The 23,006-nt window shown below is 50.6% G+C and overlaps 3 protein-coding genes across 5 annotated transcripts in view; 2 read left to right on the forward strand and 1 right to left on the reverse strand.

Moving 5' to 3' along the window:
- Window positions 1–15,184, forward strand: part of LOC120950172 (uncharacterized) — a 27,527-nt gene extending 12,343 nt beyond the window's left edge. For all 3 annotated transcript variants that reach the window (XM_040367984.2, XM_040367985.2, XM_040367986.2), the window contains 4 exons: window positions 7,602–7,801; window positions 7,880–8,514; window positions 8,582–8,782; window positions 8,855–15,184. In XM_040367984.2, the coding sequence (XP_040223918.2) occupies window positions 7,602–7,801; window positions 7,880–8,514; window positions 8,582–8,782; window positions 8,855–13,088 (5,270 nt within the window). In that variant the 3' untranslated portion in view covers window positions 13,089–15,184. The remainder of the gene's footprint in view (window positions 1–7,601; window positions 7,802–7,879; window positions 8,515–8,581; window positions 8,783–8,854) is intronic.
- LOC120949153 (glycine dehydrogenase (decarboxylating), mitochondrial) lies at window positions 14,973–20,981 on the forward strand. The gene is made up of 4 exons (XM_040366211.2): window positions 14,973–15,488; window positions 15,687–15,765; window positions 18,101–20,694; window positions 20,766–20,981. Exons 1-4 carry the CDS (start codon window positions 15,270–15,272, stop codon window positions 20,877–20,879), a joined length of 3,006 nt encoding a protein of 1,001 aa, XP_040222145.2. The 5' UTR covers window positions 14,973–15,269; the 3' UTR covers window positions 20,880–20,981.
- On the reverse strand, window positions 20,970–22,752 carry LOC120949154 (ruvB-like helicase 1). Its single transcript, XM_040366212.2, has one exon. It carries the CDS (start codon window positions 22,443–22,445, stop codon window positions 21,075–21,077), a length of 1,371 nt encoding a protein of 456 aa, XP_040222146.1. The 5' UTR covers window positions 22,446–22,752; the 3' UTR covers window positions 20,970–21,074.
- Between the last annotated feature and the right edge of the window lie 254 nt (window positions 22,753–23,006).

Below are 23,006 nucleotides of genomic sequence, written 5' to 3' on the forward strand. Positions count from 1 at the left end.
CGATACAGAGGCCCCAAACGCTGTCCACCCACCGTGTTTAGGTGTGTGCTGGACTCCCCACACATTCGCTCTGGTGTCCGAAGGCTGCGCCCTTCACCGTTGGCCCCTTCGCACACACACACTCCGGTTTGCTTGTTACTACTTTAGTGCTTCCCGGTTCTGCTTGCCTTCTTCATCCACATACCCGGGCGCTTATGGTGGTGGTTTTATTGCATGAGTTTAGTTTTTTATGAATCAATAGCACGGTGACGGACGCCGACGGAAATCGTCGGTCGGCAGGATGTTGTTGAATGGAGCGGCATGCCGGAACCGCCGAAGGACACGCCGAAGGGCGGAAGTCGTGTTCATTGATTCATAAGCGGTTTGAACGGTTACATTGTTTGAGAGAGAGCGAGCATGTACGTTCTTTTTGCTTTTATTTCATTTCTTTTTTTTTTGTTTTTTTTTTTGTTTAGTCGAATTGCATATTTATCACTTCCCATAATCGATCGTGAATTGGTGCGATACATAAATTTCACCACCGGGTGCGAGCAATTGGGAGCGATCGTGCTAAATTAATTTATTCAAATCGGTGCCGTCGGGTGTGTGACATGTGTGACAAAGGGCTTCCACATAGATACACCGGTTACACCGCTTTCACGCGTTAACACGCTTGGTAGCATTAATTGTTCCGCTAGATAGTTTGTTACGGACAGTATTAGGGTTAAGCGTGTTAGACATTGTGATTTTGGAGTGAATAATAAATTGTGATGATAATAGAAATAGACACATCATATGGTTATCCCGATTGACGTAGACTCCCGGTAAAGTAAGGTTTGCCTGATAGCTTATTTAACTTTGTTCGAGTTCATAGTTTTTACCTAATTTATTTTCATACTGTATTTTTTTACCCCTTTATAATTAAATTTCGTTTATTTCAACAAAACGCTTCCTTTGCTATACACATCACATGTACAGAATTTCTGATTACCCAACAGGTTGATATACCTGTTGCTAAGTTGCGTAATTCTGAAATATGCAACACTTTATTCTAAGCTTATCATATTTATAGAGCTTTTTGTACAGTTAAAAAAAAGTCCTATAAGATTCTTTACATATCAGTATCGTAGTACAAACCATTTCTTCTACCCCTCATTGAATCAACAATTTAAATTTATTATAGTTCATTTCAATGAATCTATTCTTACAAATTACGAACAAAATCAGTACTGTTTGCAGGAGTTTCGTCTGCATTTTTCATATATCCAAAGAAGTACGACCAACGATCAACTATGACGAAAGCAGGGCTAACTGCATTAGCACTCCAGCTCCGTTTTGTTTTAAAGGAATTGCGATCACCATCTGTGAATCGCATGTGTGCCACTAGTTGTTACGCCTGGTAACAATCCGTTTATTTTGGTAGCTTTGCAGACGCTCTTGTAACTGGCTCTCGCGTATAGGGTTTTCGCCGCACAATTCAAAAAATAGTCTTTCTTCTTTCAATGTAAGTTTGCTACTCCGTTTTGTTGTATGCCGTGTCGAATCAACTGTGCAGCTCCTCTCCAATGCACAATGGGCATTTGCCGGGATGAAATTCAAAAAATCAACTTTGTCATAGCGCAATTCCAAATAATAGGTTTTAATACTAAGGGTTAAACTAAGAAAAATTCCAAATATGAGCTCTTTATCTGTTCTGGTTCTCTAGAAAACACCTCTCAAAGTCGAGATTTGTTAAAAAAACGCAGAAAAATCTTCACTTTTTTGGAAAACTTTAAACCTTTGTAACTTTTTCAAATATGAACCGATTTTGATAAATTTAGACATTTTATAAAGGATATTTAGTCAGCTTTTTAACACATGAAAATTTTTGAGCTAAGTTAATTTAATGCAAAAATATACGATAATAACTGAAAAAAATTCCCGAAAATTTTCTTCATTTTAAGTTTTGACTTGATGCCATTATGGAAGTGGCGTAGAGTGGCGTTGTCTCATATATGTCACATCATAGTGTAATATATATGCTATCAATCTGTGAAGAAATATTCTGCGAAAGTTTGCGAACGCGAATTTTATTGAAGTTTTTTCACATCAACTTTTTCTAAAAACAGACACATGCGTAACTAGGCGGCTCCATAGGTGCCTAGTGTAGCGTATTTCGTGTATTCTACAAAAATATATTCTACGTGCTTTTGATCAACTTTCATTTCAATTACGAAGCTTTGTATCTTAGTTTCAGCTCATGTACTTATCTTATATGTAAATTTCTATTCTAACCTAACTTTATCATTAAACATAATGAAGCAAATCAGAACCAAATACCTTTTGGTCCTACTGCAGATTACAGAAGGATATAAGGAAAGTAATTCTTAAATTATACGCATAACAGGAAAACGTTATGAATGCAGTAGCATCTATTGGCGTTTTGGGAGAAGAAACTCCCAAAACTCATGACAAACTAAATATAAGGATAGAGGGGAGATGCTACAAAGAATATTTTGCAAGAAAGAAAATGCATCCAGAAGGACATTTTGTATAATGAGCTGTATTTCTCTGATTCGTTAACCAGTTCAATATCAGTAGCTACACGCACTAAAACAAAGACAGGGTTTAACTTTACAAATGAAGTAAATACTTAGTTTGTAGCTATCGTGCAATTTTGATTTTTTCAGATAGTTGTAAAACCAAGAAGGATTTTTAGTTTTATTACCCCTTCTGAAGGCAGTACAGCACTTGGAAAAGTATTGGATGAATATTCAAAGACAAACAATATGTGCTGCTTTTCATTATGAATTTGGGAAGTACTTTATTTCAATGCACCTGCTCTATCTAATTATTTAAATGCCTTTATTCATGTCTTTAGAAAAGTGAACTAGACGTCAGGAGCTTGTAATAGCATCCACCTAAGTTGTGTATGTAAATTTTTAATATTTGTACTACCTGTGAGTAAAAGTGACGAGAATTAGCTACAATTGTCCTATACAAAGCAGAAAAAATTATTTTATTCAAAATTATTATGTTTTGTTTATAAATTATTATTATTATTATTTATTTAATCTTCATTATGGAACATTACAGTATATTTTAAAATGGTTTATACTATTAGCAACAAATAATACAAGAAAAAAACACACAAAATTAATAAAACTAAGCAAAAATCCATTAAAACACTATTTTATGTAGCGCCACCTGGTGGTATGGATGCGAACTACAAATAAAATGTTATTTACTATCATAATACTCTACTACAAATGATAAAAACTAACAATTTCTGCGAAAATAATTTTATCCCGCAATTTGTTCTAAACTGCCCATTGTGCAATGGTTCTGGTTTACCGGTTACTCCGGCGCCTCGTACCAGTTCTGATAGCAGAAGAGCTGATGCTGATCCGTCGTCGAGGGTGTTGACAGTTTGTTGTCCATGTAGCAAAGGTGTGACAGACTCTACACCAAATGGTTCTCTCGGTACCCACGTTCTCGACGCATCGTGCAGGAGTGCGTTATTATGTGATTTGGAAGATCGCCGATCCTCCGCATCAAGCTCAGGAAGGATTGTTTCTTCCCTGACTGCCACTGCCAAAGGAATCCTCGATTTGATGCATGCACTTTCATTTGTAGCTACATCACACGGCTGCTGATGCTGCTACTGCTACTGATGCTGCTGATGATGCTGCGGCTGCTGTTGCTGCGGCTGATGTTGGTGCGGTTAATGTTGCTGCTGCTGCAGCTGCTTGCAATTCGTCTGATCTGTGAATGTTTTCTTCACCGAAAATCGAATCAATTCTCGTTCTTACTCGTATTGAAGCCGAATCTTTTCTTGCTCGAGCTTCGGATTGGCCATTTTGAGTTCGAACTTCTTCAAGGCCATTTCTCGTTCTAGATGCTGCACTTTTGCAAGTCGTGTAAGTGCAGCTTGTATTGTGCTTTTAGTTGACGCCCTTTTTGATGCGTTCGTGGTAGATGTCATCCTTGCAGCGTGGATCATCATGGGCACTTCTTCTCTTGTGGACAGCTTGTTGGCCGAGGTTTCGCCCTCGCTAGATACTGCTTCTTTGGCCCTATTATCGCCGTCACAACTATCTGCAGGCTTCCTCGTCTTCGCGTTGGCTTCCTGAGAGGTCATTGGGTAACCCGTCTCCTTAGCTTCGCGCTTTGACACCTTTATCACACACGCATCGCAACACAATGCCCGATATTTTGTCATTGTAGTGACGCCAACACATCCGTGGTACCTCATTTTGCTCTTATTGCACAGAACCATATCATTCACAGTAATATGCCGCTCGCAGCCACCACAATTAAAACCGCGTTGATTCATCGCGATAACTATTTGCATGAATTGTAGTTTTAGAAAGAAATGTTCGCACGTATTTTTTGAATGTTGGTACGCCCGGTAACAATCTGTTTACATTGAAAGAAGAAAAACTATTTTTTTAACTGTGCGCAAAAACCGAGAGCCAGTAACAAAAAAGTCTAACCAGCTTCCAAAATAAACAGATTGTTACCAGGCGTAACAACACCACTATAATCAAATGTGTGCCTTTACAATGAAATGCAATAGCTTACACTCTTTTCTCAGAGACTTCGATATTTCAGTATTTCGTTTCGCCTCTTAATGGTTTACGCTTAAATCAGTTCTATTAAAAGATTTGCCTTAAATATATCAACAAAGTACTCTGAGAAGTAAGTCCAAAAGCTCGATTTAAAGTGTATCGACTGTCCAACTCGTACTTTAAAATACACCATTCATTAATTTTAAAAAGTATTCTGTTCGAACTGCTTATAAAAGTAGGCGCACATCAAAGCTAATAATAGTAATTGTGAAACGTTACTTCAATGTTACTCACTGACCCTAGCCACCACAAAACCGCACCCCACTCAGCAGGACTTGTTGTGCGTCGACCAAAACCATCCAACAATTTTCCAGCGACGGAAGCGGAAAAGTCCATGCAACCAAACAACAGCATGCTTTTTTCACGCAATGCGAACCATAAAAAGCTCACCCGGTCGTTCATGCAGGCTGCTCCGAGTTCAAGTACGACTCGGACGAGTGTATTGTTTGCTGCTGTATGCTGTTCAAACAACAGCAGCAGCAAAAAAAGCTACAACAACAACATCAACACCAGCCATACTTACTTTCCGCTGCTTTTGTGCTGTTTATGAGACTTGAGAGCCGACTAAATTAGAAAACATGTAGATGGATAAGCGCGGTAGGGTCGCGCCTGTGAACAAAGTAGAAACAAACACAAACAAAAAAATGCATCCACCCACCCCACCTTGACCGGACAGTGTCTGCGGTGGTGATGCGCAAAAGTAGCCCTACCCCTGGTGCACTTCACACACAAGGCTCGTGCAGACACGGTTTCTCTTTTGCGTTGGCCCCTTTTTCGCACTCTGCACCCTTTTGGCACCGCCAACGGGAGGCTCATCGTCGGCTGCAAGGGCATTCAAAAAAAAAAAGCCTACGAAAAGCGGCAAAACGTGCAACAAATGAACTAGTTGCTTCCGTTTCACTTTGCCGCCTGCTTGCCGTCTTGTGAGTGGGCGCTTTTCCGTTGGGCACGCGCTCCCTGCTTCTTTGCCTTCTCCTGGGGCCAGCTCTTTATCAGCACGAGCTTTTGTTGATAGGTTGGCGATGGTGACGTCGGTATCAATATTTTCTGCTTTCAAATCCTCTCTCTCTCTCTCTGTCTCTCTTAAGTTTTCCAGAGTGTCAGTTGCCGTTATCTTTAACACTTTCACCATACAACCGAAAATGGGCCCCCCGCATACGGTGCCACAGTATCGGGGAAACGACGTCTATTTTCGTCCTTCACCATTATTGACAGGTTCCCAACGCCCAACAAAACGGGGCAGCCGAAAATGAATACTTAATCGGATGGAAATGAATATTTTCCTGGCAAGCGTGCGAGGAGAAATACGAGATTAGTCATTCAAGGACCCTGTTTTTTGGGGATGGTTGATGGTAGACTGGTGCCAAAAGAAAGAAGAAGAAAAAGAGCGGAAGCTTTACCTATCCTCCGTTTGTTGGCAATTCAATCGCTGCATCCTAATCCCACAGCCGTGCACGAAAGCTTCGAGGGGCGCTCGAAAATAGAATCAAACTAAATAGCAAGCTTAATAAAACGTGTAATCCATCGTTTTAAAATAAACTCATCAGGAAGCATGTACAGCATGTTAATCGCACGTCGCGCCCTAAGCTGTCTGGCGTCCAGCGTTGACAGGCCATGGCCCTTTTCTCCTCGTTTAGAAGCGGCGAACCATGATAGCGCTATTTTTAATGTTTTTTCCATTCCACAATGCCCTCGAACGACTTTCTAATGAATTTGTCCTTCCCTCGGAAGCTTCCAACGGGCAGCTGCTCTTTCCCTCGCTACCCTCCCTGGCGCAACATTAATCTCAATTTGCACCGTTGGCTTTTGCTTCCTTGGTCGGTCCTTGGGCGCAGTCCCCGCGTTCGTTGATTTTTGCACTTGGAAGGCAAATTTTATTTCCTCATCATTCGCACATAAAAACGGGTCCGTCCGTTCGTTCGAACCGACCACCAGTCAGCCACCAACCAAGAGGCCACCAAACAACAGGTGGTTCAAGGGAAATGAGGCAAAAGTCGCGAAAAACGGCGCCACTTCGTGCTTTCTTTCCCCAGAAACAGTTTGTCCCCGTGCCTGTGTAAAATGTGTCTGTGCCTGTGCCTGTGGTTGTTTACTTTCGCCTCCTTCTCCATTGTGCCGACATCAGATTCCGTTCCGGATTTCCGACAAACGAGCTCGATTATCATCCATCGTGAAGCAATCGTGTGACTTGTTTCGGACTTTTTTTACTCTCCTCCACCTAGCTGCTAATCCACCAACTGGTTTCTTGGGTGGATTTTCGTAAAGATTGAGGGAGGGAAGAGATTGTTTATCGGCGCTAGTTAATATCTGCAGTGCAGTTAGCATCTTTTGTGTTTGTGTGTGTGTCTTGGTTTGAGTTGTTATCATTGCTGACTCGCTTACAACTCAATCCGGTAGGTACGGATTATCGGGGCGGATTAAAGCGGCTCGGTAAACAGACTTCCAGCGACTTACGATGCAGCAAAATGTGATGAACAACTTTCTCACCACATCTCTAACACAACTTTCCATCAGCGGTGAAGAAGTAATCTTCGCCCAACTCTAATTTCCCTAACGGCTCGCAGTAATGCTGAGATAAACCGGCCGTGTCAGACAGGTGAAAGATTAGGTGCTTATGCTTGTTGAGTGGTTAAATTGTTAGTTTTTATTCAGCCCGATTGGCTAAGCTTCCTGACCAGACAGAGCTTACGGCCAAAAGATCTTGGAGAAAAAGTTTAGCTTCATTCAGGAAGGAAAAGTTGTTTCGTGCGAGCAATTTCCAGTGATTTTTGTGATTCTTCATTTCTCAGCTTCAGTGCCCTCAGTGCCCATTTCCCCCCAGTTTTTTCCTGTAGCCAGAAGTTCGTTTATTGCATGCATTTTAATATTTCTTACTCTGTTCGTTCGTTTCATTCGTTCAAATTCGCTTCAGTTAATAACCCAAATCTGACACTAGTGCACCTAAAAACGAAGTTTTTTGGAACTATATTCCTATTCCAAACTCCCTGCTTTACACTAACGTTTCGTTTGCAGAATCGGAAGAGATGCGATTCAATGCTTTATCACCACCACCACCTCCCCCGCCGCCCCCACCGTCGGCCTCGAGCTCCGACTACAACATCAGCAAGAAGATGGGCGTCCCGGACACGCAGTCCGACTTTAACCAATGGCTGCACGCGATGAAGATGGTGGCCCGGCTGCCGGGCGGCATGCCCTCGGAATTTCGGCGAAAGGTAACGGGGACGCATCGCTTGTTGGGCGGGGCTTACCTCTAACAATTGATCTTCAATTTTCCTCCCATCCCAAAACAGCTCTGGATGGCGCTAGCCGACCGGTACCTAAAGACGCGCTCGCTCAACTGGGAGGAAGAGTCGGCCAGGTGTCTCAGCGAGCAGTCGGACGAGGACGACGAGGAGCTGGGCATACAGATCGTGAAGGATCTGCACCGGACCGGGTCGAGCCTTTGCTCCGGCCCGTCCGGCACGATCAACCAGGGCAAGCTGAAGCGCGTCCTGCTCGGCTACTCGCGCTTCAACCCGGAGGTGGGCTACTGCCAGGGCTTTAACATGCTCGGCGCACTGATCCTGCAGGTGATGGACAAGAGCGAATCGGACTCGATCAAAGTGATGATACTGCTGATCGAGGGTCTGCTGCCGGCGGGCTACTTCTGCGGTTCGCTCGGTGGGCTGCAGGCGGACATGGCCGTGTTTCGCGATCTGCTCGGGACGCGGCTGCCCAAGCTGGCCCGCCACCTCCAGAAGCTGCAGGGACCGGAGGGAGCGTTCGAGCCACCACTGACCAATGTGTTCACGATGCAATGGTTTCTGACGCTGTTCTGCACCTGCCTGCCGATACCGCTGGTGCTGCGCGTCTGGGATCTGATACTGATCGAGGGTAGCGATGTGCTGCTGCGCACGGCCCTAGCGATCTGGGGCATACTGGAAAGGTAGTGTGATAGTGCATTGAAGGCTCTACCCAGGCTCTACTTGACAATCGAACCTTTTCTTTTGCAGCAAAATCCTCGCCACCAAAACGGCGGACGATTTCTACTGCAAGATGGGTGCACTCTCGTCCGAGCTTGTCAACGGCAGTCTGGTCGACTCGAACGCACTGATACAGCGGGTCGTGGACATTGGACCAATAGCGGACCTGCAGAGGCTGCGGGATAAACACCTCAACAGTATTACCCAGCTGAAGGACACTTCCAACTTGAAGTAAGTTTGCACTCCCCGACACTTCGCCAGATGAAGGCGTTACTAACACTCACTTTATCCACCAATTTCCAGGATTTTCTACTCCGACGACGAGGGCGAATCGGACGAAGACTCCCGGCTGGCGGTAACGGCAACGGCCTGGGGTTTACGGTCCGGTCGGCGGGCCTCGCTCGGCATCCCGCCCAACTTTGCCCGCGCCGAGGGCAAGGAAAAGATGAACCTGGACATCTCCCTGCTGAAGAAGCAGTACGACAAGTTGCGCGAACGGCAGCGGCAGGCACATATCATCCTTACGGCGGCCGTCGCCCGCCAACCGGCCAACCCCTCGCCGAACGCTGGGACGCTGCAGGTGAACCAGCTGCTCGTCGGCAAGAACGCTCTGCTCAGTGCCAAAGGCAAGCGGCTCGGACCGCCCCAGGGGGCAGTGCCGCCCGTACGCTCCGGCTCGAAATCCTCCTCCAAACAGTCCGGCAAACAGTCCACCGGCCCGTCCCGGTCGCCGAAACCGGTCGAGACGCTCCACTGGAAGGATATGGACGAGACGAAGCAGCGCCGCAACAGTCTCAAGTGGAAGGATCTCCCGAAAGACGGGGCCACCAAAAAGCCGCCGGACGAAGGCTCCAAGCCGGACAGTTCGCCCAAGCTGAAGAAGTCGGCGAGTGCGTCCTCCGCCATCAGCAACCTGTCGGAAACGGGCAGCAGCGGGGGCGACGGTTCGTCCAGTGCGCGAACCGGCGGTGCGCTCAAGCGGCGCAGCGAATCCTCCTCCTACAGCGAGGAGTCGGACGGTGAGTCCAGCACCAGCACGTCCCTGTGCGACGACGACAATCAGCCGCTCAGTGCGTCCTCCCTGGAGGCTTCGCCGATGAAGCGGCGCATCACGCCCGAGTCCATCATCCGGGAAGTGCCTGACGAGGAGCGGCTGGTGGTGATCGTGCCGAGCGACAGTGAGCTGACCGACATTAAGGAGGAACCGTCGTCGTACGGTGAGGACGAGGAGCTTAGCCGAGCGTCCGAGGTCGATCCACAGCTGGTGGGTGAGCTGCTAAGTCCTCTGTCGGACGTGGTGGTGGAACCGCCACCGCGAACAGCGCCAGACAAGCTGTCCCCTACTAGTCGACCGATCCAACCCGAACCGGAAGATCATTCGCTCTCGGTGGCGATCACCAGCACGAGCCAACTGTCGCCCATTCCCGACATCACCAAGTACGTCAGCATGTCCACCATCAGCCCGCTCAAGACGCCCTCCTCGCTGATGGACTACTCCGACTATCTGGCCAACATACCGACCGACAATACCGTCACCGTGGACGTGACGAAAAGCCCCACCCCGATGGTGGAGGTCGCTCGGGTCGATGCCGAACCGGCTGCGTTCAAGGTCAGCGACGAGGGCGTCACGAACGAGCTGTTCGAGCGGATCAATGCGGCCGAGCGGCCCAGCAAGCTCGACCTGCACGTAATCAAGGAGCGGCGGGTGAGCGAATCGCTCGTCACCACCGCGGAGAGTGTGCTGGATCGGAGCGACGCTACCTCCAAGCTGGACAACTACAGCTTCACCAACGTCTCGAACCGCTCGTCCATGTCGTCGTCCTTTGTGCTGGAGCTGCCGATCAAGAGCACGCTGCAGCACGACAGTCCGCTCCTGCCGCCCAGCGTCGATCTGGCGGCGGTCGTCGAGCGCGAATCGTCCCAGCCGAAACAGCAGCCCAAGTACCAGATTGCCGATGCGCTCTGCACACCGACGCCGCAGGACGAAACGGCGCCCGGCGAAAGCCCGGAAGACATCGAGCGCTACCTGGCCAACCGGGTCAAGTTCCTGAAGGAGAAATCCTTCTCGATGGACGACCCGATCAAGGGGGAGGATCTGCCGCCGGAGGACATCACGAAACGGTCCGCCTCGGAGGGTCTGGTAGCGATCGACAGCAATCCACTGAAGAGCGACAAAATGCTGGAGATCATCAAAGAGAACTCGCTCATCTTAGGGCGAATAGTGCGCAAAACGCGCGACCAGGACGAGCAGCGGACGGATCAGCTGATCAAGGAGGACGAGACGGAGATGCTCATCCGCACGATCGAGCAGCTGCCGAGTTTGCAGCACGGCGAGCACTCGCCCGACCTGAAGCTCACGCACAGCGTGGTGGACGAGCTGTTGGAGCGTGCGGAACCGGACAAACCGCTGCTCTCGCCCTTTCGGCTAAAGTTTGAGTGTGAGTCCACCGTTCCCAGTACTCAGGGGGAGACCGATGTACCGATGTTCGCCGGCGAGGACATAAAATCCAAGACGGATCTGCTCATCCAGCGTACCGAGGAGCAGCTGGCACGGTTTGCACCGCCCGAACCGACGTACTACGTGCGGAAGGACAACTTCCGCGAGATCATAACGCCGGAAGAGGAGAAAGTGACGGCGGAACCGGCCAAGGGCGCCATTGTTGAGTCGACGCCGGCCTCGATTGTGCCACAACCACCGCTACCGACGGTCGTGAAGGAACCGGACCCTGTAGATCCCGTCTCGCCGACGGCACCACTGAACCTAAGCTTTAATGCGATCGATACGAGGGCCGTATCGTCGAAAACGGAGGAATTGATCAAGAAAACGGAGGAACAGTTGGCGCGCTTCCGCACCCACGACAAAAAGATGATAGACAAGCTGGAGAAGCGCCTGTCGCTGATCGACATGAAGCTAGGCGAAAGCACCCCGCTAGCCACCACTACCGCCTCCACCACCACACTGTCCGCCACGGTGGCGTCGAGCAAAACGGAGGAGGTGTTGAAGAAATCGGAGGAGCAAATTTCGCGCCTCGCACTGGCCCGCAAATCCCCGACGCGCTTCAAGCTGGACAGCGCGACCGACCACAGCGCCACCGACCCCGCCCCCACGATCAGCCTCAAAACGGAGGAGCTGATCAAGAAGACGGACGAGCAGCTGGCCCGCTTCAAGGCGGCGGCCGAAAGCACGGCGGAAAAGCGCAAAAGTCGCCACGAGCTGGACGAGCTGCTGCGGCCCGAAAACGGCTGCACCGAGCGGATGCTGAGCCGGTCGTGCGAATCGATCCGCAGCGAGAGCCTCTCGTCCCTGGACGAGACGGCGATCGTGCGCCAGGTGCAGGAGCAGATGCTGCGCACGATCCAGCTGCCGGACGAGGTGCGCACCTGCAAAACGGACGAGCTGATCCGGGGCATCGAGGACGGGAAGATCAAGCTGGGCGACGACTACATCACCACGATCAAGACGATCGACTATCTGAAGCGCTCGAACGCGAACATGCTCGCGACGCTGTCGTCGATCGAGAACTCGATCAAAACGATCGACAACTACTGCGACTACGAGTCGGACATACAGTCCGACCGGATCAACGACACGATCGACAATCTGGAGAAATCGCTCAAACAGTTCGACGCTCAGCACCCGGCGCCCCCGCTCAGCCCAACGCGCCGCTCGTCCGGCCCGCTCGGCACCGAGCCGCCGCTCGTCATGGTGCACGACTACTCGACCACTCACCACGAGGCGCGCTCCTGCCGCCCAACGTCCTGCAATCGGCCGAGCCGGCCGCGCAAGCGCAAAGAGTACTCGCCCCGCCGGCGCAAGGACAAGGAGCGCGACGCGGACGGCAAGAGCGTCTCCGGCAGCAACAATCGCGCGCGCAAAGACCACAGCAGCGACTACTCGTCCGACAATCAGTCGGTCGAGCGGGAATCGCCCAAAACGTACACGTACGCCTCGTACTACAGCCACTCACCGCCGATAACGCCCCGGCTCGTGTCGCCCTCCCGCAAGCTGCCCCCGGAACCGGCGAACGCGCGGCCGACCACGCTCAAGAGCACCTCGCACGATCGGTACACGCTCGCCCTCGGGCCTCATCCCTCGTCGCCCTCGCGCTTCGACAAGTCGCCATCGTCGCCGATCATTACCAAAGCCTACCTGGAGTCGCTCAAGCCGGCCACCCCGGTAGCGTCCGGGCGGACGACCCGCTCGGCCGAGAACTCACCCCCGTACCATCCGAACCAACCGGTCGCCCTGTCCCCTACCAGCTCGGTGCAGATTGGCCGCTACCAGGCTGGTACGCTGCGCAGCGCAACCGCCTACCACGACCCAGACGCGCACTCGCACATCAAGAGCTGCGAGAACATACTGATGCGGTTCGACTACGAGCGGATCTCCGCGATCGCGGCCAGCTTCCCCATCAGCAGTGCCCTCTCGCCATCGCCCACCAAGTACAGCAGTCTCGACTTTAAGCAGGACGGTGGTGGCGGTGCGCTCAGCCTGGGCAGTTTGGCCGCCTCGCCGAACAACAAGTCCCTACACTAACGGACTGAACACAACGACGATCGTTAGCATCACTCTCACGCGCTCTCTCACGCTCTTTCTCTCGCTCGCTCTGTTTGATCCACAATTTCTGTGATAACTCATTGTGTATAGAACCAACCGAAACAAAAAAAAAAGAAAAAAGAAAATGCACGGAAAGTCCACAACCCAATTCTTCAGAGGCAGTGAGTACGAGATTTAGCCAGATGTCACCAGATCATTACACCTCTCTTCATTGCGCTTGTATAAGAGGCAGAGGTCAACGAATCAAAGTGTTATCGTTAGTGAGATAGCTTCCCAGGTTTCCCCGTAGTGGTGGACGGGGCCTCAAGTCTCACGGCACCGCACCCTTATCCAAAACGCCTGCAATCAGAAGTAAGTGGCGTGTTGTGGAGCGGTGAGCGCTTATGCTTCTAGTAACTACACCCTCTGACTATCTACATTAGATATGAATGGTTGTGTAATGGGCACGAAAGGCACTAAAAGTGGCACAGGAGATACTTAGAGCGTTGGGTGAGCTTTATGAGCGACAGACGACGAACGGAAAATCAACTTACATTATTAGCAGAAAGGTTACATCCAATCCAGTACAGCTACTGCAACGAGAAAAAAAGGCTTTGCAGGCAGATACGTTGCAGGGTTGCTCTTTTTGTTCAGTAAAACTAGCAGTATCAGAACGCTGAGGGTAAAATCAGGAAGAAGGAGAAAATATTGAGATTAACTATAAAAAAGCAAAACCTTTCTGCGATCGTTTGAAATGTTTTCCGTTTTTCCGCTTTTTCCCCCGATCGCATCGGCATCCGGAAACTTGCGGACATAAGCACAGTGTGCGCACCACCATCATGATCACCATCACCAACATTGTTGTTACCTATATCGTTCGTTCGCTCATCTCCCGCCATCCTTGCCCTACACATCGGTTGTTTATCGCACGTTGATTGTATCATATATTCGACATTGTACTTGTATAGTTATTGGGTTACATTTGATATTATCGGCGGACCGGAGGCGAAAGCAAACGCATAAGCAAAACGGATGTATTATTGTCCCCATTCTCCTTTTCCCCCCTTTCCACTAAGCAAAGGAAACGAGGGCAGGTTTTGCGGGCATATATGAATTGAAACAAACAAACAAACAAATATGTAAGAAGAGGTCAGTCAGCTGTTGCGTTGGCGCCTGTCTGATTGTTCTGCCTTCGGAGGTGGATCCCCCCAAGGAAGAATAGAAGAACAAACCAGACAGGCAAAACGACACATTCATTGACGGGAACGAATACCAATACTAGAGAAAATATACACGAAAAACTGACGAAATGTGTGTGTGTGTGTAAGAGAGTCTATTGCATTTCTCGCATCTCTCTATCTCTCTCTCTCTCTCGGTGTACTAAAGAAAGAAAGCAAAAAAGGGGAAAAAAAATCATCGCATCCAAATGTGTGATTGAGCCGTTGGGCCGGAACAACTGTCCTGATAACCCGACACTCCAAATCATTTGACCTTTTTTTTCCGAAACGACACGGCAATTCTTTCCCCACCCATCCAGCTTCCCTTTCCCAGGCGATGGCAAAGTCACGTGATACGCCGTAACACGCCCCGGGAGTAAACGTCATCTATCATCCGCGTAGGGGATGATTTGGCTTATCATGCCGCGGCCGCTACTAGTACTACACACTGTAGTCGTACCGTAGTCCCGCGGCCGTGCCGATTTTTCGGTTACTCCCCGACGGTCACAACAATCTGCGGACCCGGACCCAGCCTGCAGACCTGGAACGTTCCCCATCTCGAGCCGCTTTAATCATTCGGAGCTGATCGGTCGAAGTGATCGTGTCGGGTCGTGTTTTCCTGCTCCATTGATAAGCCACGCATCCGGTATATAAGCTGCCTCCGATGGCCGGATGCGTGCTCAGTACGTTCGATTAGGCGGTCCGGACCGGCACTCCAGGGTGTCGTTTTGCGTTTGTGGTTGGCTTACGCAGCAGTGGTGTGATGAAAAGACGAGCCTCCTTTAAGAAAGGGTGAAAGAAATTGTGCGACTATACCTCAACATTTGCAACTGTTGGTGCAAAGGTGCTGGTGTTATTGTGCAATGCGATAAGCACTCTAGACACAACGGAAGCAGCATCTCACTAAAACCCGGGTACTACCACTTCAAGACGTACAAGAACGTTCCATCCCGCAAATACCACAATGCAGCGCACAATCGTTCTGAGCAGGCAGCAGCTGCGGCAGGGCTACAGCCGCATCGGCGGTCTGCTGGCACCCCGGTTGGCCACCGCCAGCCTGCAGCTCCAGCGCTATCTTGCCACGGTGGAGGAGCTGTTCCCGAACAAGCCGGACTTTGCCTCGCGCCACATTGGGCCGCGCAAAACTGACGTCGTTACCATGCTGAACTCGATCGGATTCAAGGTGATTATTGCGCGCGCGCGGTTGTGTCTTGAAGCGCTGATATGAAGTGTGTGTGTGTATGTTTGTTTGTGTGAATGAGTGTGGTTGCGTGTGTGTGTGTGTGTGCTCTTCCGACAGGACTGTGAATGATGCTACATTGTGGCAACGATTAACAAAACAACAAACTCCCCTTTTTAATCTCTTTCCCGCCACTACCAGTCGCTGGATGAGCTGTCCGAGAAGGCCGTCCCGGATGCAATCAAATTCAAGCGCATCCTCAACATCGAAGACCCCTTGAGTGAGTATTGGGAGCGGTGTTAGGAAGAATTTCACAACTTCCAGCGATATGTCGCCACCGGCACAGTAACCGCGCCTCCTTGCGCGGCTCAGACACCATGCGGCTCCTTCGCAAGGGGGATCGCGTACGCGTCATGGCATCGATCGATTGGCTGTAGTGTGTGTGTGTGTGTCGGCGTGTGGTGTGTTTTCCCTTCACCGATAACCCCGTGAAAGATCATCCCGCAAACAACGGGCACGACGTTGCTGACTCGACGTAGTAGGCGCTCTCAAGGCCCTTCTCACTGGCTGAAAGCGAAAGCGAACGAGCGTGCTTCGGGCTCTATGGCAACGATGACGTTTTCCGATTTGGGTCTCCGTTGTTTGTGAATCCTTTCGTTTCGTTGATGATAGCACAAACACGCGCGTCCGCCCGCTCTACAACGCTAACCGATTGACCCCCACGGAAGCGCTACGCAGGGCTCGGGTCAACGCGGGCGAGGCAGAGCGATAAGCCCCCTACTCCCCTCTCTCACTCTCTCTCTCTCTATCAGCTGCAGCCATTGAATGTTGCGTGTATTACTTACAGTCAGTCCAAAAAGTATCCGTCTAGCTGAATATTTTACATAAAAGTTGAATTTACGCCGCAACAGGCATGATGTGATAAAGGTAATGATAAGGTTTGATAAAGGGATCAGCAATACACACGTTTTGCTAGAAAATAACCATTAAAATAGTGCATTAACAACTATTACTTTAAAAAAAAGTCATTTGATTGGCGCGCAAAAAGTATTCGTCTATCAGCCTTTTGGCGTAATGTGTGTAAGAAAACAAGGGAATCAAAACCTGTCTGTGTTTTGATCTTGTTTCTGATTGCATTTGTGACTATTAGTCACTACTTGACCAACGCGATAACTGATTGGAACCTTAAAAAGGGCGTATTTTTGACCCACTCATCTTACAAGACTTGTTCCAATTAATCTCTGGTAGAAAGATTTCATTTCCGGACCACGTTTCTTAGAATAATTGGTACCTGATATTATATTGAGAGTCTATTAAAACATTTTCATCAGTTTGGTTTCAGCTAGTTTGGTATTTTGGGCAAATGACAATGCTCTGTATATTCTCCAGCTCGACTCACTTTGAACCATGTGGTACTTTTTAAGTACAATTTCTCAGAACTGGGACTCAAAGTACTTAAAAACTGCAAGAATATATTTACGTATCTCGTGTCCTATCAATTTGAATCATTTTTTTTGCTCACCTTGACACCATGGTGCTACCATTACACGAGATTTTGCTGCTGCATCTTAGTAGACTGTTTTCGTTATAGTAGACGGCGGCCGCATTAACTTGTTGTGTTAAACTTGTTTTAATATGCTAGTAGAGCCTAATTTGAAACGATTTTTGAATTATTGGATGCTCCTTACCAGATTTGGGGTGTGGTATCAAAGACGTCTGTTCTTACTGAAGGTTTTATTACAACTAACTAATCCGTTATGTGGTCATAGACTACTGTGATCTACATATACGTTTGCCAATTAGACGATTGCTAGATTACAACAAGTACTATTCAAACAAAACATTTTTGTAACAACACAATCATTCAAGCCATAACACGACCAGCTACAATGAAATGCAGCATGGCCCATCAATTAAATGTGATCCATCTCTTCTCCTGATCTTATTGGTCATCATAAAATGCTCTAAATCTTGGGTTATGTTTGATTTTGTGGACATTAAACCGCTTCTTTCGTTAGATAAACGGTAAAGAATGGTTGCTATGGGTGACAGTTTGACACAAAATTAGTGTCAGAAAAATAGCCAAACGCTGATCAAATGAAGGAATGAGGCCTCCCACATGTTTTGTAACCTTTAAAAATGGGTAGGATAGGTTATACATTGGATTAAGATACGATTTTCGCGATCATGCTCCATTCATTTAAATCCCCCACCTTTAGTGCCTCTCTGACCACTCGAATTGCAATCGCAACAACAGAAATGCATTCAGTTAGGAGGAAGTCACTAGCAAATTGATAATAATAACAAATAATTCATGTTTACGTATTGTTTTTTGCGTGCCCATCAAACGAGTTTATTTAGTTTTTCATGTATTTTGGTTGCTAATGTACTATTTTAATGATTATTTTTTACCAATACGTGTGTATTGATGTTTCCTTTATCAAATCTCATCATTACTTTTATCGCCCTATGTTTATTGTGGCCAAAATTAGTCTTTTCCGGTAAAATATTCAGCTAAACGAATACTTTTTGGACTGATGGTATTTGTTTTTCTACTAATTTTTCATCTTTTTTTCTTTCTCTTTTTTTGTTGGTATTCATTTCACCATTCCCAGACGAGCACGAGCTGATCGAACGGATCCAGCGAATTAGCGACCAAAATGAGATCTGGCGCTCGTACATCGGCATGGGCTACCACAACTGCCTGGTGCCGCACCCGATACTGCGCAACGTGTTCGAGAACCCGGGCTGGACGACGCAGTACACGCCGTACCAGCCGGAGATTAGCCAGGGCCGGCTCGAGTCGCTGCTCAACTTCCAGACGCTCGTCACCGACCTGACCGGGCTGGAGATCGCGAACGCCTCCCTGCTCGACGAGGGTACGGCTGCGGCCGAAGCGATGAGTCTCTGCTTCCGCCACAACAAGCGCCGCAAGGTGTTCCTATCGCGCAAGCTGCACCCGCAGACTGTTGCGGTGGTAAAGACGCGCCTGGAAGCGTTCGGCATCGAGGTCGTGTTCGGCTCGGTGAAGGAGATCGACTTCGGCGACCATGAAATCTCGGGCGTGCTGATGCAGTACCCGGACACGTTCGGCGACGTGCAGGACTTTGAGCAGGTGTCGAAGGACTGCAAGAAGAACGGTACGCTCGTGGTGGTGGCGACCGATCTGCTCGCCCTCACGCTGCTCCGCCCGCCGGCCGAGTTCGGGGCGGACATTGCGATCGGGTCGGCCCAGCGGCTGGGCGTACCGCTCGGGTACGGTGGTCCGCATGCGGCGTTCTTCGCCTGCCGCCAGAAGCTGACGCGCTTGATACCGGGCCGCATGATTGGGGTGACGCGCGACATGGACGGCGAGGATGCGTACCGGTTGGCGCTGCAAACGCGCGAACAGCACATCCGGCGGGATAAGGCGACGAGCAACATCTGCACCGCCCAGGCGCTGCTCGCCAACATGGCCGCGATGTACGCGATCTACCACGGCCCCGAGGGGCTGAAGAACATTGCCAACCGGGTGCACAACTGTGCGCTCACGCTGAACGCCGGGATTGAGCGGGCGGGTCACCAGCAGCTGAACAAAGCGTTCTTCGACACGCTGCACGTGGTGCCCGGGGCCGGGGCGACGACGGCCGAGATTAGGGGCCGGGCCGAGCAGAAGAAGATCAATCTGCGCTACTTCGAGGACGGTTCGATCGGTGTGTCGATGGACGAAACGGTCAAAACGTCCGACATTGCCGATCTGCTGTGGGTGTTTGGGTGTCCCGATTTGGACAGTGCGGTGGCGGATCCGCAAGCCACCGGGCGCACCATCCACGGCACGCAGTTCCGACGCACGTCCCCGTTCCTGACGCACCCGGTGTTCAACAAGCACCACAGCGAGTCGCGCATGGTGCGGTACATGAAGCAGCTGGAGAACAAGGACATCTCGCTCGTCCACTCGATGATACCGCTCGGCTCGTGCACGATGAAGCTCAACTCGACCACCGAGATGATCCCGTGCTCGTTCCCGAAGTTCACCGAAATCCACCCGTTTGCGCCGCGCGAACAGGCCCGCGGCTACATGCAGATGTTTGCCGAGCTGGAGAAGGACCTGTGCGAGATCACCGGGTACGATCGGATCTCGTTCCAGCCGAACAGTGGGGCGCAGGGCGAGTACGCCGGGTTGCGCGCGATCCGCAGCTATCACGAGTCGCGCGGGGAGCAGAACCGCACCATCTGTCTGATTCCGGTCAGTGCGCACGGCACGAATCCGGCCTCGGCCCAGATGGCGGGCATGAAGGTGGAAGCGATCCGGGTGAACAGTGCGACCGGCGTGGTGGACATGGAGCATCTGAAGGAGAAGGTGGAGCAGCACTCGAACAATCTTTCCTGCCTGATGCTGACCTACCCCTCGACGAACGGCATCTTCGAGGACAACGTGGTGGAGGTGTGCGAGCTGGTACACAGGCACGGCGGCCAGGTGTATCTGGACGGGGCGAACATGAACGCGCAGGTGGGTCTGTGCCGGCCGGGCGACTTCGGCAGCGATGTGTCCCATCTGAACCTGCACAAAACGTTCTGCATTCCGCACGGCGGCGGTGGTCCCGGCATGGGACCGATCGGGGTGAAAGCTCACCTGGCGCCGTTCCTGCCGACGCACCCGGTCATCGATCCGCACCCGGAGAACGATGGCCAGAGCTTCGGTGTGGTCAGTGCCGCGCCGTACGGTTCGTCGGCTATTCTGCCCATCTCGTGGTCGTACATCAAGCTGATGGGGGGCCGGGGGCTGCGCCGGGCGACGCAGGTCGCCATCCTGAACGCGAACTACATGTCCAAGCGGCTCGAGAACCACTACAAAACACTGTACACCGATCCGAAGACGGGGCTGGTGGCGCACGAGTTCATTATCGATGTGCGCGACTTCAAGAAGACGGCGAACGTGGAGGCGGTCGACATTGCGAAGCGGCTGATGGACTACGGGTTCCATGCGCCGACCATGTCCTGGCCGGTGTCCGGTACGCTCATGGTCGAGCCGACCGAGTCGGAGGACAAGGAGGAGCTGGACCGGTTCTGCGAGGCCATGATTTCGATCCGCAAGGAGATCCGGGACATCGAGGAGGGCCGGCTGGACGTGCGGGTGAACCCGCTCAAGATGGCACCGCACACGCAGAAGCAAACCATCTCGTCGGAGTGGAACCGGCCGTATCCGCGGGAGCTCGGTGCATTCCCAGCGGTAAGTTACGGCGGTGGTGCAGTGTGGTTGGAGCGCAAGTAGCTTTATCTCTCTCTTTCTCTTTTTGACAGCCTTTCGTCAAGCCGGAAACGAAAATCTGGCCCACTGTTGGACGCATCGATGATCTGTACGGCGACAAGCATCTGGTCTGCACCTGTCCCCCGATGGTGCCGGATTACGAGTAAAGCGTTCCTTCGGTCCTCGTCTTCTCTGTAAAAAAACAAAAAAAACATCCTCTACCCTGCACAAAAATCAACCATTAAAACATATTTAAGTACTGTACGGAACGCTCGGTTGTTTTATTTCCTGTCTGATGCTTTACAATTAGTAATCTTGATAAAGGGGCTCGATTAGAGTCGATGGATAAGAAAAGGTGCGCTTTACATCATGTACTTGGTGTTTTCTTCCTGCAAAAACTTGGCCGACCGCTTCGCGTCCAAAAACAGGGAATGTACGTCCATTATGTCGTCCTTGGTGATCTGCGTGCGCCCATTCACCTTGCTCGTCTGGTTGGCCGGCGTCAGCAGCTGCACCGCGTACCGCAGCGTCGTGTTGGACCCGATCTCGCTCAGCGCCTGGATGGCGGCGTCCTCCACGTTCAGCCCCTCCGTCTGGGCCCGCAGCCGTATGATCTGTTCCATTTCGCTCGTGTTGTACGGGGCGGTGCGCACGATCAGCAACCGATCCAGCAGATCGAGCGGAATGCCGTGCGGGGAGATGATATCGTCCGTGCCGCGGATCACGCAGCGGCCACGGTTGGTGGCAAAAATGACAATCGGTGCGATGGCCGATTCGAGCGATTTGTGCAGATAGGTGAAGCACTCCAGATCGAGCATGTGCACCTCGTCGATGAACAGCACGCCCGGCACCAGCTCGGCAATGCCCTGGTCGATGTACTTGTTCACGATTTTGTTAATCTCCGTGCGCAGCTTGTCCGTGATTTCCGTCTTTTTCGGCTTCATCATCTGGCCCACGATCGACAGCACATCCTGGCCGCCCTGGGGTCGCGCGTTCGCCGCGTCCAGATCGTGCAGCGTCACGTCCTGCACCACTTCCTTCTTCTTGTGCACCTCACCCTTCGGCAGCGGCACGTACTCCTCCGTCTCGAGATCGAACTCGGTGGCAAAGTTGTCGCTGCGGCCCTGGCGCTTCACCGCGCCACTGTTTGCCTCGATGTAGATGACGTCACCGACCTCGACCTTTTCGCGCTGCAGCGTCTCGTAGATGCTGGGGTCGAGCTTGAGCTGCTTGGTGCCCTTGGCCGTCTTCAGCCCGATCACCACGTTGCTGATCGTTTTGCCGTACCCGCCCATCGGGTTCTCCGTCTCGACCGGCGTCAGCTCGGTCACCTCGCCTTCGTACACCTCCTTCGTTTCGCGGATGCGCAGCCCGATCGAGCGGCGGAAGTTTTCCATCAGCACTTCGGTCTTTTTGATTTCACTGCTAAACACTTCCGAGCCGACCATCGGACAGAACGGCACCTTGTTGCCGAGCTCCTGGGCAATCGCCAGGGCGATGGCCGTTTTGCCCGTGCCGGGCGGTCCGGCCAGCAGCAGCGCGCGGCCGGACATTTTCTTCGACTTGATCAGATCGACCACGACGCCGGCCGCTTCGCGAGCGTCCTTCTGCCCGACCAGCCCGGCAGCCATCTGGAGCGGCACCCCATTCTCGTCCAGCCCGAGCCCCTTCACGTGGCTGTGGGCGGCAATGCGCTGGGTTTTCACCGTACTTTTTACCTCTTCAATCTTCATTGTGGAAACTGAGTGGAGACGGGTCACTTGCGCGAGGACAGGACTACTCTGATCGATTTTCTGGCGTGTTTATTGCCGGTAAACACAGTCGTTCGTTTCCTTGGTGTAGCGTGCGCTTGCTAGCATCCATGGCAGAGTGACCAGAAATACCGATTTATCTGTATTCCTACCGATTTTTCATATGCCTACCGATTCACAGATAAGCCTCCTAAAACTACCGATTTTTCATTTAACCTACCGAAAATCACAGATATTTGATTTTTCAGTCGTTTAAGCTTAATCTGTGGCGCATGGGATGCTGTTTCAAGGATTGCTAACCTCATTTGTTACTTATCGCGCTGATGCACGTTTGTTTGCCTGGCACTTTTTTTATTTTTTCCGTTAAAATGTAATGTTCATAATAAGTAGAAAATGTCAGTTGCATGGATTCCGAGAATTGCTCGTCAAAGGAAATCATTTAAATTTGAATTTGAATCTCGCTGTCGACGGTTAAAGCTCAAAGACAGACAAAGAGAATGAAATTTTCAGGCGAGGGGAAGGTAGAAACACACGGTGGGGGTC

This window comes from Anopheles coluzzii, chromosome 2 (assembly GCF_943734685.1).
Source record: "Anopheles coluzzii chromosome 2, AcolN3, whole genome shotgun sequence".
Lineage (NCBI taxonomy): Eukaryota > Metazoa > Arthropoda > Insecta > Diptera > Culicidae > Anopheles > Anopheles coluzzii.

Coding starts and splice junctions, on each gene's coding strand:
- LOC120949153 (XM_040366211.2), top strand. CDS start 15,270: ATGCAGCGCACAATCGTTCTGAGCAGGCAGCAGCTGCGGCAGGGCTAC. Junction 15,766..18,100: donor CAACATCGAAGACCCCTTGA/GTGAGTATTGGG, acceptor CACCATTCCCAG/ACGAGCACGAGCTGATCGAA. Junction 20,695..20,765: donor AGCTCGGTGCATTCCCAGCG/GTAAGTTACGGC, acceptor TCTTTTTGACAG/CCTTTCGTCAAGCCGGAAAC.
- LOC120949154 (XM_040366212.2), bottom strand. CDS start 22,445: ATGAAGATTGAAGAGGTAAAAAGTACGGTGAAAACCCAGCGCATTGCC.